At 41.2% G+C, this 14,587-nt stretch overlaps 1 protein-coding gene across 4 annotated transcripts; it reads right to left on the minus strand.

The window, feature by feature from the left end:
• Positions 1-454: 454 nt before the first annotated feature.
• LOC116398544 (GATOR complex protein DEPDC5) lies at positions 455-14,521 on the minus strand. Of its 4 annotated transcripts, none has more exons than XM_031874927.1 (26): positions 14,416-14,521; positions 13,675-13,742; positions 13,489-13,576; positions 13,360-13,406; positions 12,043-12,128; positions 11,879-11,962; positions 11,743-11,792; positions 11,401-11,470; positions 10,291-10,369; positions 10,135-10,196; positions 9,980-10,049; positions 9,824-9,896; positions 9,176-9,279; positions 8,998-9,072; positions 8,147-8,281; positions 7,975-8,036; positions 7,823-7,896; positions 6,927-6,996; positions 6,791-6,827; positions 5,610-5,730; positions 4,586-4,794; positions 3,881-4,081; positions 2,295-2,430; positions 2,103-2,194; positions 1,789-1,848; positions 455-765 (listed from the first exon to the last, which is right to left on the minus strand). In XM_031874927.1, exons 2-26 carry the CDS (start codon positions 13,730-13,732, stop codon positions 578-580), a joined length of 2,331 nt encoding a protein of 776 aa, XP_031730787.1. In that variant the 5' UTR covers positions 13,733-13,742; positions 14,416-14,521; the 3' UTR covers positions 455-577. The 4 variants fall into 4 exon arrangements, with proteins under 4 accessions (XP_031730787.1, XP_031730789.1, XP_031730786.1 ...); XM_031874929.1 differs by having other exon boundaries at positions 455-738; positions 14,168-14,431; XM_031874926.1 differs by having other exon boundaries at positions 456-765; positions 14,168-14,431.
• Between the last annotated feature and the right edge of the window lie 66 nt (positions 14,522-14,587).

Consider the following 14,587-nt stretch of genomic DNA (forward strand, 5'->3'; position numbering starts at 1 on the left):
ATATATAGATATATATATATATAGATATATATATATATAGATATATATATATATAGATATATAGATATATATAGATATATAGATATATATATATATAGATATATATATATATATAGATATATATATATATAGATAGAGATATATATAGATAGAGATATATATAGATAGAGATATATATAGATAGAGATATATATAGATATATATTGGCAGAAATGGAATATAATTTTCATAACTATGTTTTAAATTTATTAACTGTAAATAAAAAGACCCAGAAACATGAAGGGGCATATTTCAGCCCCAAGTTGTGCCTGAAGTCTTCTATTGTTGAGTGTCCCAACATTTTGATCATTTTTTCTCTTCTCTAATCAAGACTATTATACTTTGTTCAGTCATTTTAGTAACAAAATCAACCATAAACTGTAATAGTGAGGGGGACATGTCTCCCAGATGCTTAGTGTAAATGACGCTCTCAGGCATGTGAATTTATGGACAGCTGTTGAGTGTCTTAGCCGGTTCTGTCTTAGCGGGCACTAAGTGACCGACTATAGACAGTTCTACTCTGAAGACAGGAAATTGCCTACCTCTCCAGGTCGCTGTGCGGCAGAAGGTCGTAGCAGCCTTCCGTGTAGTCGTTCTGTAGCGCCTGGCGGTCGGGGAAGTAGTCGGTGGTGAGGGGCAGGCAGGCCGGGGTGGTCAGAGACTTCCAGTCCACACCCACTGTGCAGCAGAAGCTGGGCACTGTGGGGGGCGCAGACAGCAGCAGGGCTTCAGGAGCACCCACACCACACACACGCACACACACGCAGACAAAAAAAATCCCCACAACAAAGACAAATGCATGTACCCAGAGTGGAAAGGTACATGTGTGTGTGTGTGTGTGGGGGGGGAGATATACAGAGGAAGGGGAAGCACAGAGGGATGATAAGAAAAGAGAGGAAGGGAGAGGATGAAGACATGAAGATGGAAAATAAGGAGTGAAAATGACGATACAAACAAACAGACAAAAAGAAAGTAGAAGAGAGGGGAAGAAAAAACAGAACGTGTTACTTTTACTGGCCTTGTCGCCCCCTGCTGGTGATTCCTGAGGGCCTGTGGTTGTAGAGCAGTGATCAGACATGCAGATTGTGGCCCTGTGACAGTCTGTGATCGCCATCACTCACAAGGAAGAAGTGAAAAATGTGCCCTGAGCTCAGCAAAGGTGTGAACTGTGACTGTGAGTGAATTTAAGCAGAGAAATCACAACGTGCAAACATACATAGAGAGCGCAAACTCTTAAATACTGTGTGCGAGAGACTTGTTCGATAGATGCACCAATTTACAGTCAATCAAGAGAAATGTACTTTGCATACCGCCATGCAGGAATGAGATATACAAGGCTTTTTGAGTGCAAACAGGTCATGGTGAAGGAAAATGATGGCAGGGCTAATTAATCGGAGGAATTTAATATTTCATCATGAGAATTAAGATCAACAGAAGGCCCAGAGAAATAGAAAGAAAAGAGTGGGACAGAGACAGTGAGGATACAGAGGGAGGAGGAGGGGAAACCCCAAACCACATGACCTGTAAGAGTCCTTTATACCTGCGACCGCTGGAGACAGACGCCCAGAGAAACCTGCCTGCCAAAGCTGAATAAGCCCTCACAGGTCAAAGACACCTCTGAAGGTTTATTGGCATTATCAGTTAGGTGATTTAGACCATCAACCCGATCCTGAGGTATGGCTGCATGACAATGTTTGACGACTTAGCGATTGACACGTTTTCGTTTTTGTTTGGGAAAGATGGACTCACTTGGATCGGCACCACTGATGGAAAAGTCTTGAAATGTGGAGCCGCGGTTGGTGAGAGTTCCTGTACAGACATTACAGTATCTTAATGTATTAAGATGTATTGTTGAAACCCAAAGATATTTCATTTACTATCATGTATGAGAAAGGAAAGCAGCAAATCCTCATGTTTGAGAAGATGAAACCTGAACATTTCTGGCCTTTTTGCTTAAGAAATGACTGAAACAATTGATCTTCAATACTTCATTGAAAAAGCGACTAAGACGCTGATGTGCAACACTGTTTCAGGAGAACAGTGTTTTTGAGTAGACTTATCACCACTGTTGTTGCTCCCTGGACTTCCAGTCAACTCTTCCATCCCTCCTCCAACGTAAAGGCCGTTCTCTCCTGCATGCCTAGAGGCCGTTCGCCTGAAACAAAGAGATAAATAACGAGCATTCATCTCATCGTCTGTGCTTCAAGATACATTTCTGTACAAGGAAAACTTTTGTTTAGTGGTAGGTGTCTAACCTTCCAGTGGCCTCATGATAGGCCAGCTCCAGCAGCTCAGCGGAGGTGTGGGCGGGATCTCTCTGCTGGCTGCCCTGCAGTTCGGCCATGTTCTGTCTGGTCTGGTGATGGATCTGGATTGCTTCTCCAGAAGGACCTGAAGAACAACAGTGCACCTACAGTCTGATGCTTGAATAACCGCCAGCATTGCAGTGTTCATTTGATTCACAGATTTCCATTAGCTTTTGATCGTTCTTGTGTGGCAGTGTTAAGTTGTGATGGTGGCACTCAAGAGATCAGGTTAGGGTTAGGTCTGTCAAGTCTGAAGGCTTGGAAAAATCTGCAATTTGCTGAAATGTCAAACACATTCTCATTAACGTATAAATGTATGAATCTAAATGCTCTACAAAACTATAATATAATATAGTGATATAGTACTTTTTCGAGAGATTGAATTAAGAAATAATATGAAGTAGATCGAACACTTAGATATTAATTAGGAATTAGAACTGTGATATTCTTATTCCAGTATGAACAGGAGGAACGGTTTTACATACATATGGGTATGCAAGCATTGTTTTAAGACAGACTTAAATTGTGAACCCATCCTTTAATGACCTTGAAAACACAAAACTAAGACATATCTCAATATTACAATAACTAAATCCCAGAAATTAATTCATATATCACACGCTATACTCAAATTTTACTCACTTATATCTAAAATACAAATACTATAGTTCGTCAGTTTATTTGGTTTATCTAGTTCAAACAAATGTATTCTAATAAAGCTGTCCTGCAATATATTCTACCTTCTAGATCAGTGGTTCTCAACTAGTCTGGCTGCGGGACCCACCATCACCCCTTAATGACAAGCCGCGACCCAAATCGAGGAACATTTTCAACTTCTCAAATGTCTTTAATGAAAAGATGGTGCAGTGAAATTGTTCCTGTCAGTCCTCGTCCCACACATGTTTCACGTAAACGAGTAAAACTGCTTTGTTTGTGATGTCTGCAGATTCGTCCATTTGTAATGCAAAATGACCACTTGCCTAAATTCGAGCTGTGGTCTGTAGTTTGATGTCATCCGACATGTCTTCAATTCGCCTACTTATAGTGTCATTTGACAGAGGTGTAGTTTTCAGTTTATCCCCTGCTGATATTAGCATTACAAGGCATTAACGCCAAATATTGTTAAGAAGTGTGAATAGACGGCTCTCTGCTGCATAAAAAATCCCCTTCAAAATAAAAGCACAGGATTTTTTCTTCATTTTTTTCAGGCAAAGGCCCGCGATCCACTTTTGGGTCGCGACCCACCAGTTGAGAATCACTGTTCTAGATGACCGAATAATGTTACAATGTTTGGGTTTTTGTTGACATTGTTTGAGGGAAAAATATACGATTGCTTTGGAGGCTGCAGTTTTGTGGTTCCGCTGAAATTTACCCACCTATATCAATGAGTATAAGTTAAATACCACCTCTCTGTCTAATGCAATACAGTTCAACGCCACAAACTACATCATTCAAAGTGATCATAAATACAAGAATACCAACTCACACATTTACTAGGTTCACCAAATTACTAAAAAAGCTGTGTGTCCCCTCACCGACAGGGAAGGTGTGCATCCACCGCCGCCGGTTGGAGGTGAGCTTCATGGGCATTCTGGACGGGGTGAAGGGGTTTATGAGGGCTCTCTGAGGGGTGTAACCTCCTGGACGGATGTGCAAAGTGGACTCAGCGCTTCCCACTGTGAACCTGCCCGGGGCACTGGAGTCCCGCTGAGAGTCCATCATCTTCTCCAACAACTCTGAACATCAGAAAAACAAAATAAGACAAGACGAATGGAATGGAGAAGGAGAAAGTGTTAGCATTTTCTTTAAAAGCCACAAGAATCCTTTGACAAAAACTGTATTTTATATTCACAGAATAACTCAGACAAACTAACCAACCGAGGCAGCAGCAGACCAGCAACTCATGTGTAAAATTCCTGTTTTTGTCAAAGGAGTCTCGTGGCTTCGAAGAAAGCATAGATAACGACTTCAGTTCCCAGTTGGAAATGGCTGTCTGAAGGCAAGATAAAGAGGCGAAGACATTCTAAATATAGCATACACTTAAACTGCCATCGATTTTCTAGGTGGCTAAAATACGTTTTGCTGCTGCCCCCGTCCACAGCAGAACATTGCTTTTCTCCAATGCTGGTACTCCTGTCTGTTTCTACAAACTGGGGCGAGCCAACTGACTGTGGATAAGTACCTCATTCAACCACACTTCCAAACATCCTAACTATCCCTTTAAGATCTGGAGGAGGTACCTCTGGTGCTGGTGTATCCGAGGGAGCTGCTGACTTCATACTGGGCGGGAGGCATGCGGGGTATGAGCAGCATGTTGGACACGGGGCCCAGACTATCATCAGAGGCCAGGCTGCCTCCAGAGCGAACGGGAGGGGACACGCCTATGCCTGCACTGACGTCCACCGAGCCCCAGCTCTTCCTCACACTCGTCTCTTTGTCTCGACCCATCCTGAAAGACACAGTCAATAGTCAAGTCAAGTAACTTTGAGTTGTATCTCGCCAAATCACAACTCGTAAATTTACGGTGACCCAACATTCTCCCACAAGCAAGCACTTTGGTGCGACGGCAGCAAGGAAAAACTCCCCTTTAACAGGAAGAAACCTCGGGCAGGACCAGGCTCCCAGTGGGCGCCCATGTGCCTTGACAGGTTCAACGGACTACTGTTCAACGGGGAGGAAGGTTCACAATGTCTGCTAGAAAGGATAGCTCTGTCCTCCGTGTTTAATGGAGCATAGTTTTTCTCATCTACGTGTGAGCTACAGAGACATTTAAAGTAAGCATGCAAGATTTTGAACAGGATTAAGGATTATTTGAGCCCTTAATGTACTTGTCCTGGCCCTGAATCTTTAACTTTTTGCTGCTTTGTTTTTCTAAGTGTGCTATTTGTGTTTTATGTGATGCTTGTGTGAAACATTTAAGCTAGGAACCCATTAGAAATGACATTCAAATTCTCAATGGAGTTATTCTGGTTAAATAGAGGATAAATACATTTTTCAAGTAGTTTAGTTTAGTTCAATTCAATTCAATTCATTTTTGTATTGACCAAAATCACAAATTTGCCTCAGAGGGCTTTACAATCTGTACACATACGACATCCTCTGTCTCAGGTTGTGTCATTGGAACAGAAAAAATCCTTTTAATGGAGAGGAAAGAGGAAGAGACCTTAGGGAGAGCAACAGAGGAGGGATCATTCTATCAGGATGGACAGAAGTGCAATAGACGTCATGTGTACAGAATTTAGTGTTGTGCAAGCAGTTAGCTACCTGAAGTTGGTGCTCCTCTGAATCAATGAAGGACCGGGCAGTCTGAACACCTGAGCATCATAGGCGTCGTAGTCCACCTGAATAGGCAGGCTGTTTTCAGAGTCCTTTGGCGCACAGAGAGCTGGAAGACGATTAGGATTATTAGGATTCATCCTCTGGGCTCCATAAATATCTGTACCATATTTCATTCCAAATGTTGTGAAGACATTTCACAAAAATCCAAGAATGTCACACAATAACAAAAACAAACTAACAAGGCAGCAGTAGACCAGCAACTCCTGTGTTCTACGGGGCGAAATTACTGTCAAATCGAGTCTTGTGGCTTTGAAGAGAGCATAGATGGAAATAAAAAATTCAGCTGGAAATGTATGTCTGACAGCAAGGTAAAGCGGTGAAAATATTCTAAATATAGCATACACGTAAATTCATTTTTTAATTTCTTTAGATGTCTAAAATTTGTTTTGCTGCTGCCCCTGCCCACAGCAGGACATTGCTTTGCTCCCATGCTGGTACACCGGTCTGTTTTTTGACGCTGTCGGTGATATCTTTGGCATATTTCATGGCAATCCTTACAAATATTGTAAAGCCATCCCACTAAAATCCAACGCTTACATTCATTTATGTCTGTGCAAAGTCTTATTCAATCCAGTGGTTTGTGTAGTCTACACCAAAGTGGTCAAACGACTGACTGACAAACCGAAATTGCCATCCATAGCATGCTTAAAAATAAAGTCATTGTCGAATTCATGATTCAAGAAATTAGAAAGCACTCTGGTACCCCTTATTCAACCAAAATGGAAGAGTTCCGTTCTGGCCTGCACACCTAATGCACACCAAATTTTGAACAGTTCGAAGAATTTCGACCCAAGAAATAAATTAATTGGTTCGAAACCTGAAACGTTGGTTCACAGCATATATACAGTATATCTGTCACAGAACAAAAGCTTGCAGGTACTCAATGCCATTCGCAATCTTGCTACTACTGTTTACTTCCGTTGCATTGTACAACACCCTCCTTGTTGAGGGCATCCTTGATTACAATGGTTCGGCTCAAAACTGGTAGAAACAAACGCGGGCTGGTTCTCTAGATATCACAAAGGTTCCAAAAATCCTGAATGGAACCTCATCAAGAAGCTAATTTGGTGGAAAAGGGGTGAGAGAGATAAAGGGTCACAACTTACTGTGTTCCTTGCTGCTCTTGAATTTCTCAGCATGAAGCTAGAAGAAAAGTCATTGTAATGAGATGTTAAAACGTACAAAAAATTCCTTTTCAATTTTAAGTCAAACAATAGTGCTACAGTAAAACTGTGAATGCACCTTGCGGCCAGCCAGTTTGATTCGAGGGGTGAAGGAACTGCAAGAGTTCTGACTTTTGGAGGTGTAGAAGCTGCAGGCGTGAAAGACAAAGCAGCAAGCAAGATATAAAATCCATCAATTTTACCGTTGCAGAAAAATGTAATTATATTCATCGTTCTTGTTGTTATCTCTGCCAGCAGAATCATGTGATCGGGCATGTGTGTGTGTGTGTGCATCGCTGTGTCTGTCCACGGCTTATCTCACTTTCTGCTGCAGCAAACTATAATATTTTGGGTCCCCAGTTATGGCTGCATGCTCAAGGGTCACTCGTAATTGTGTTGACTTCCACTTTCTCAAAAGAAACTGTATTACCTGTTTTATACAGTCATTGACTGCCTGCTGACTACTCACTCACTACCCGATAGTGATGGCTGAGTGCATCATAGTAAGTGGAAAACTGTTTGCGGTGTGTTTGGCTAACTGCTAACTCAACTACCATATACACAGTGCTGCGTGCCTCTCGGCTGCCGCTCTGCGTCTTACTTTGATTGTTTTGGATGGTGTTTTTGGCTAATAGCTAACAGCTAACAGAACTACCAGTACACACACTGCAGTTCCCCCAACGCAACTCAGCGGCTGCTATGCAGGCAGACAGCTTGGTGAATTAAATTTTGTTTTTGGCAAGATTGTATGACGTGTCTTATTCGACAACTTTGAACCGATTGCCTGCATACATCACCACTTGTTTCTGAATTTGAATGAAGTGTGTTTTACAATGCCTTACAGCCAGAGGTGTCCAGACGGAGAGTTATCCAATTGTGGTTTGTATTCATTCAATTACATAAAACAGCATTGGTTGTTACAGAACACACCTGGCAGAGATCTGCCTTCTACTGAGTGCAACATTCTAGTTTTACCTGTGGTTGATCCAGTGAGGAAGGTTATAGTCGTCTCCCACACGAGAGTCTCCAGGTGTCACCCTGTTGTGCAGCTACAGAGGGTAATGACCATCAGAAACCAGGTATATGGCCTAATGCACCCAAAGAGACTTACACTCTGAATGTGTTACCTTGAATAAGGGTACTGCGTGCAATGGCTGCTCCCCCATGCACACCAAGTCTACCCCAATACCTAAAGAGAGAAACAATATGTGTCAACACACCATGTTAACTTCATGTAATGAACCTTTAATTCTCGGTCAAACAGATCTGGTCAGTTTGAAGTTCCATTTTCACACTGACCGTTGTCAATCATACGCTGTTTGGTGAGAATCATAAGCAGACGGTCAACTTCAAACACTCCCACCCCGGGTGTGATGACCACTGACATCTGGCCGGTGCGGTCAAAGTTACGGTTGATGTAGTGCTTGTCAAACACTGTGGGAGACAAAATGATTGACAGCTTCTCTTCTTGTGTTTTTTAGTGCGTGACCTGCGAAAGACTAACTTTTGATATGAAAGGACAGGTTGACAATTTCACAAGCCAATATGTTCCAAAGTGTTTTCATTGCATAATCCCCTCTATCTGAGACTAACCATCCACTGCAGATCAACAAGGAAGCACTGACTGGGCAAATAACAACTTTTTTCTCAAGGACTTTTACAGGACATTTTCAGTGACAATCTACTAATACTAACACTAATGTGTTCCTTGCAATGGAAGCCTGATTTAAAAGAAGTGCAGTCTCTAGCACAATGCTAGCAAGGTAAAAATTACCATTAGCCAGTATTTAATGTCTGTTTCAGGCTGTTGTTTGGATCACGGCTTCCCATTCATCATCATCCAACTCCACAACATAACCTAAACACTGTGGTCCATAAACTACCATTTGAACGTTAATATGATCTTAAACATAACTTAACCCTTTCAGATGGTAATGTTATCCGTTTTGGGGAGCTCTGATAGCAAGCAAAACAGGAGAATGTTGAAATAATTCATCAGGACATAAAAAGATTTTCCAGGTCATTCTACTTTTCAATGACAACAAATACGACATTTATTTGACTTTTGGTACCTAAATAAACCTGCTATAATTCAAATCATTTTTTTTTTCTTTCTGAGAGCAGTTCTATTCCGGTATTAGTCTACTTACCATTGAAGGAAAGGTTAATGGCCTCCAGGTAGTTTCCTTGAGCAGCAGTTGAGTTGTAACCAATAGGAAAACCATCTGGCATAAATAAACACCAGACACAACAGGCAAGATTTGAATTTACAAAACACACCTGACCAAGAGATCTATTCATCAGCCAAACACTCGACTCCTTCACTACCTGCTTCTTTCAGCCGCACCAGGACAGGATACTGAATGAAGAGCTTCTTGATAGTGACCAGTAATGATGTCCACTCATCCCGTCTCTCATTCTGAGCCACAACCCTGATCACAAAACAGTTAAAGGGATAGTTTGGATATTCAGAGGCAGGGTTCTATGAGGTAGTGTTGTACCTACAGTAGATGTAGGGTGGCACAGTTTTAAAGGGCTAGTTTGGATTCCCCAAAGTCACGCAATGACAAAAACAAACTAATAGAGGCAGCGGAATACCAGCAACTCCCATGTTCTGTGACATAAAATGACTGTTTTTGTCAAAGGAGTCCAGTGGCTTTGAAGAGAGCATAGGTGCATATAACAGCTTCTGTTCCCCGTCAGAAAGGGCTGGAGGGCAAGGAAAAGTGGTGAAAATATTTTCATTTAGCGTACACGGATATAGATATTTTCTCGGTGTCTAAAAAACGTCCACAGCAGTATATTACTTTGCATCCGTGCTGGTACTCCTGTCTGTTTCTATAAACTGAGGGTGAGCCGACCACCATCTACTGTCGGTAAGTACCGTCAAAAAAGACTTCTGTCCTCCAGACAGTAATTCAGATTAACCTACGGTTAGATATCAAATTAAAAGCTATGAACAGCAACTATAGTTACCTGTAAAAGTCTTCATAAAAACGTCCCTCATGATCCTGTCTGATGGACCCTCTCAGAATCTCAGGAAATTCATCTGAGGAAAATGATTTTTGTATTAATGATGCATGTATCAATTTGCATCACAACTCACTGTGAAAACATAGGAAACAGACTCACCAATAGTTTTGGCATTGTAGAATGTACGGGAGAAAAGTACAACTGTCACCTCATGACTGCAGTTCTTCTCCTGTTTTAACATTAAAAACACTGTTTTGGTTTTATATCTTTTACAACAAAAGCCACCCCCGCCCCAAAAAAAAAAAATCACAAACCTTCCACTTGGTGAAAAGGTCAGACAGGAAACAATTTACAGCCTTCTCAAAGTAGAGATCACCTGAGAGCAAAACATTCACATAAGACATTCTCAAGAGAGCAAACACAACCATGCTCACAAAGTGGGAGGAACAAATCAGAGTGGGCCAACTCACCATAGATGTCAAAGTCCCACATCTCACAGCTCATCTGGATAAAGATGTACACCATTGCAGATGTGGATCTGAACACCACCTGTGTCACAAGAAATGAATGATGAATAACATGAATAAATACGAGAGTGACCATTTGATAGCAACCTTTAAAAGCCAAAGGGAGTCAGGTCCACATGCTCATGGGAAAAGTTCACATATGATCCTTGAATATCGGTAATATATGTACTTGTGGTAAAAAGGAGGTATGCAGTTCAAACACACATGATGTGATGAATGCAGCAGAAGTTGTGCTGCACTACAATATATGGACAAAAAAGAGAAATACTGCTTGTCCGGATTATTATGCGTCATTGTATTTCAAGTTGTGGTTATAATTAGGGATGCAGCGATACTGATATCAGGGCAATACTGACTCTGAAAGTGGGGTTGAACTATATACATTCATTAGTGGACTGTCAATTCCGGTTCAAGTTTTGCTTCATTTGTTGCTGCATTGAAACGTTTACACTTGATCTGTAATTCCTGTTCATTTGAAAGTTTAAAGTCCCTGCTACGCTCACACTACAGTGTGAGCGTAGCAGAGCCTTAGTGCTCAATTCAGATTTTTTGTTCAGATCCAATTTTTTTCCTTGGCTGTTCACATTATTTTTTTAAAATGTGGCCAATATCAGATTCCTGAACTGACCCGCGTGCACAAAAGAACAACAACAAAGACTTGGATCAACAGCTGCTACTCTTGTGAGTGGATGTGAAGCCAGAAGTGGTGGGATCGTGTCCAGGTTTGTATTCACAGAGTGAATTCTGATTTAGAGTGATGGAAAGGTCGCACGGTTCAGACTTCTCGTTGCATAGAATCAGACCTGTATCTGATTTAGGACCACATATAGAAGTGGCCCATATCAGAGGTGAAGAGATCAGATTCCATGTGACATGCACAAAAACAAATCTGATTCAGGCCTTCAGTCTGAATGTAGCCTAGTAACAATACAATTCTGTGGTAAACTTTTAACTAACACTAAGGTCCAATAGCATTGTTGTATGAAAACTTCAATTACATGTGTTGCTGCACTGTCGGTTCATTTCAGCATCTGCTTCCAACACTGCTCTTACCCTAGTTTCTTCACTGATGTACCCACAGGTCACTTTCTCTCCCTTCATCCAGAGTTCACTGGCCTGGGCTCTGGAGAATGAAAAAATAACATTATGAGTATGCAAAAAGCAAAGGACAGCTGACATTTAAACAACGTCCTCATCTATGGAAATGTACACTTTCTTTTCTAAGTTCCAGCAGCATAACTGGGCCCTTTGTGTGCTTTTTTAACCTTTCCACATAATGTATGTTGCTGCGCAGTCATAGAAAAAGGTGCGTACGTGTTGATTTATTCCACATTCAAGTCATTCTAAATGCATTTCTGCAAATGGAGTGTAGAGAATAGAATGTATGCTTAGTACCTGATTCCTGCAAACTCCACTTTCTGCGTCACATAAGCACATGTGCTCACCTGGAATAAAGATTGTAACAGTTGAATCCTCAATAACTGTATTGTTACACATTATACGCAGACACATAAACCTCCACATATCCTACCAGACTCTTCTTTAGTCTCCACATGTCTCCTCTGCCGATGTACTGGTCCTTGAACGTCAGCTCCACCAGGTCCAGAGTTACATCCTGCAAGGAAAAATGAAGCTATGAGAGATTCTGTTCAACTGGCAAATGGTGACGATGCAAAAGGGTCATAGCGAACATACCTTTGGGTCGACAATGGTAACAATGACATCCTGGTAGGCACGCAGCTTGAAGGCTTGTGCTACAGTCTGGTCCACACTGATTGTCTCTAGATAAGAACAAAATATCCATCATGAGTAGTGAACAGGCAAGGCAACCATCACAAACCTTTGCATTAAATAGTGAAAGGACTTCATATAGTAACAGAACATTTGCAATCAATGGATATTTGTCGATTAAGCTGTATATTATAAGAGGACCAATGATCATTATTGACTAATCTGCTAATTATATTCTCAATTAAGTTTTGGTCAATAAAATCAGAGAAGAGAATGAAAAATGCCCATTACGGTTTCCTTAAGCCCAAAGTGAGGTCTTCAGATTGCTTGTTTTTGTTTGTACCACCCCCCCCCCATCTGAGTATCTCCACCCACGGCTTGAGAATTACCTTTCCAAAAGTGAATCATATTTGTCTCGCAAGCCAATCAGAGCAGACTAAGCTATTTTTGGGAGGGGGACTTAAAGAGACAGGCACTTAAACGGAGTGTTTCCAACAGAGTGAATACAGGTATATTCAGACAGACATTATGAGAGAAATATTGTGTTTTTTGGACATTTAAGCATGTAAACATGTTCTAGTAGAAACCCAAAATACAAGTATGAACCGGTAAATGAGCATAATATGTATATATATATACATATATACATATATACCTATATATATCTCCTTTAATCGCCAATCAAAAGTCGCTTCATTCTCTGCAATCTCAGAACCCATGGGCTCACGGTCTGTCAACAGGGAAGCTTCTGGGGACTATAGTCTATTTCAGGGCTTCCAGTGTAGCCAGCGCATATCCAGGCCAAGACTTCCTTTTCCATGTGCTGCTCGTTGTTTACAGTCGGATTAGCAACTGGAGATGAAGTTGGGGCATGATGTGTACGGCCAGATTGTTTCACAAGTAGCCAGTGTACAAGCAAATAAAAAGCTGAATCGTCATCAGACGATAGCCGGTGGGTTCAGAGTTTACATTTTGGGCCAATGCTTTCTTCCTCTTTTGCTCTCCACACAGGCTGTTTGCCTGTATTTAACTAAAGCCTGCTCGAATATGATTGGTCAATACAACTTTGACTAAAAATGTAAACCAGATGCTTCCGATACCTAAATCGTGTCCCATTGCCTGTTTGTAGAGATAACATTTTCTGTACTATGTTTATTGTTTCAGCTCTATACTCTATTGTTGTTATATTAATTCTTAATGTTTGAATGAATTTATTATTATTAGATTAATTATAACTAGCCTAATTTAATTCTTGGAATATAGCTAACATAATGAATTTACCTTTCTGAAGGTCCTCTTTCAGGCTCTTCACCTGCAGCAGGAGAGGACTGGGGATTTCCACAGAGACAATAGCAGACTATAGGCTCAGCAGGTAACAGTATGTGATGGACAGAAAGCTCCGAAGCTCACCTGTATTCATCGGTGGGGTGTGCGATCTCGATTATATCCCTCAGACTGACTTGAGGGAAAACTTTTGGGTTGACAACCAACTCATCATCTGCTCCAAGGACAAGTTAATTTGTAAGACAATCTCATTGAAATGAACGCTTTCATAAGAGAAACAATAATGTGCATGAATTCCAAGATATTGCTTACCACTTCCACCAAAACCTTTCTTGTGCAGCACGAGCTTGTATGACTTATTGGTCTTCATCGTGAACCAGCTGCGGATTTACATCGGTAGTTAATGTGGGACTTCTCAAAGTGGCAAACTTGCACGTGAGCTTTGGTACGTATTTGTTCTCTATTATCGTCGTGCCATTCCTACACTCCAGGCTGCGATACACTCCACGTGATTCATTTAATACACTAGTCTTCTACACAGCAGTGTAGGTAACTTTGGATGTTTAAGTAGAAAGTAGTGAGCTAGGCTAACTAATCCGAAAGTTACATTTTGACTGAAAGTAAGTTGTGAAACTGAAGTAACGTTCCTTAAGCTTCCTGTTGAGCCAGACTAATAATGAACGTTCTCTCTATCACACAGACCTACAATACATTCAAGAGGCATAACGCTTTACTTATTACAAACGTAATACTAAATAATATATGGGTAGGAACAGGTGAACACACAGAATAAATACAGCAGTACCTTATCAGTCTGTCCTCAACAACTCAAACTCCTAGCAGCTCTCACCGTCATGGGATGTTGACATAATGCTAGCCTCGCATGTGTCGAATTTGGGGACAATTTACAGCTACTGGAATAAATGAACTAACACCAGACCCAACGGTTCAATACCTAATTGCAATGAAAATACATCCATATAGTTGAAATAAGCTCGAGCCACTGTTTTGAGGAGGAAATAGAAAGCGGTTTGCTAGCCAGCGTTAACTAACCTAGCTCACACTTGCCCCGTACTTCCGCCAAAACATGGACATGTGTGATGTGATTGGTTGGAGGCAGGTCAGAGAGTATTTGCGAAGTAAGAGGCTTCACTCCTCTTATTTCTATCTTCACTTATTTTGAAAGCATGTTTTATTTCTGTTTTATCCAGAATACCTACGAATT

The sequence above is a fragment of the Anarrhichthys ocellatus genome, unplaced genomic scaffold, assembly GCF_004355925.1.
Source record: "Anarrhichthys ocellatus isolate YVR2014 unplaced genomic scaffold, GSC_Weel_1.0 scaffold85, whole genome shotgun sequence".
Classification (NCBI taxonomy): Eukaryota; Metazoa; Chordata; class Actinopteri; order Perciformes; family Anarhichadidae; genus Anarrhichthys; species Anarrhichthys ocellatus.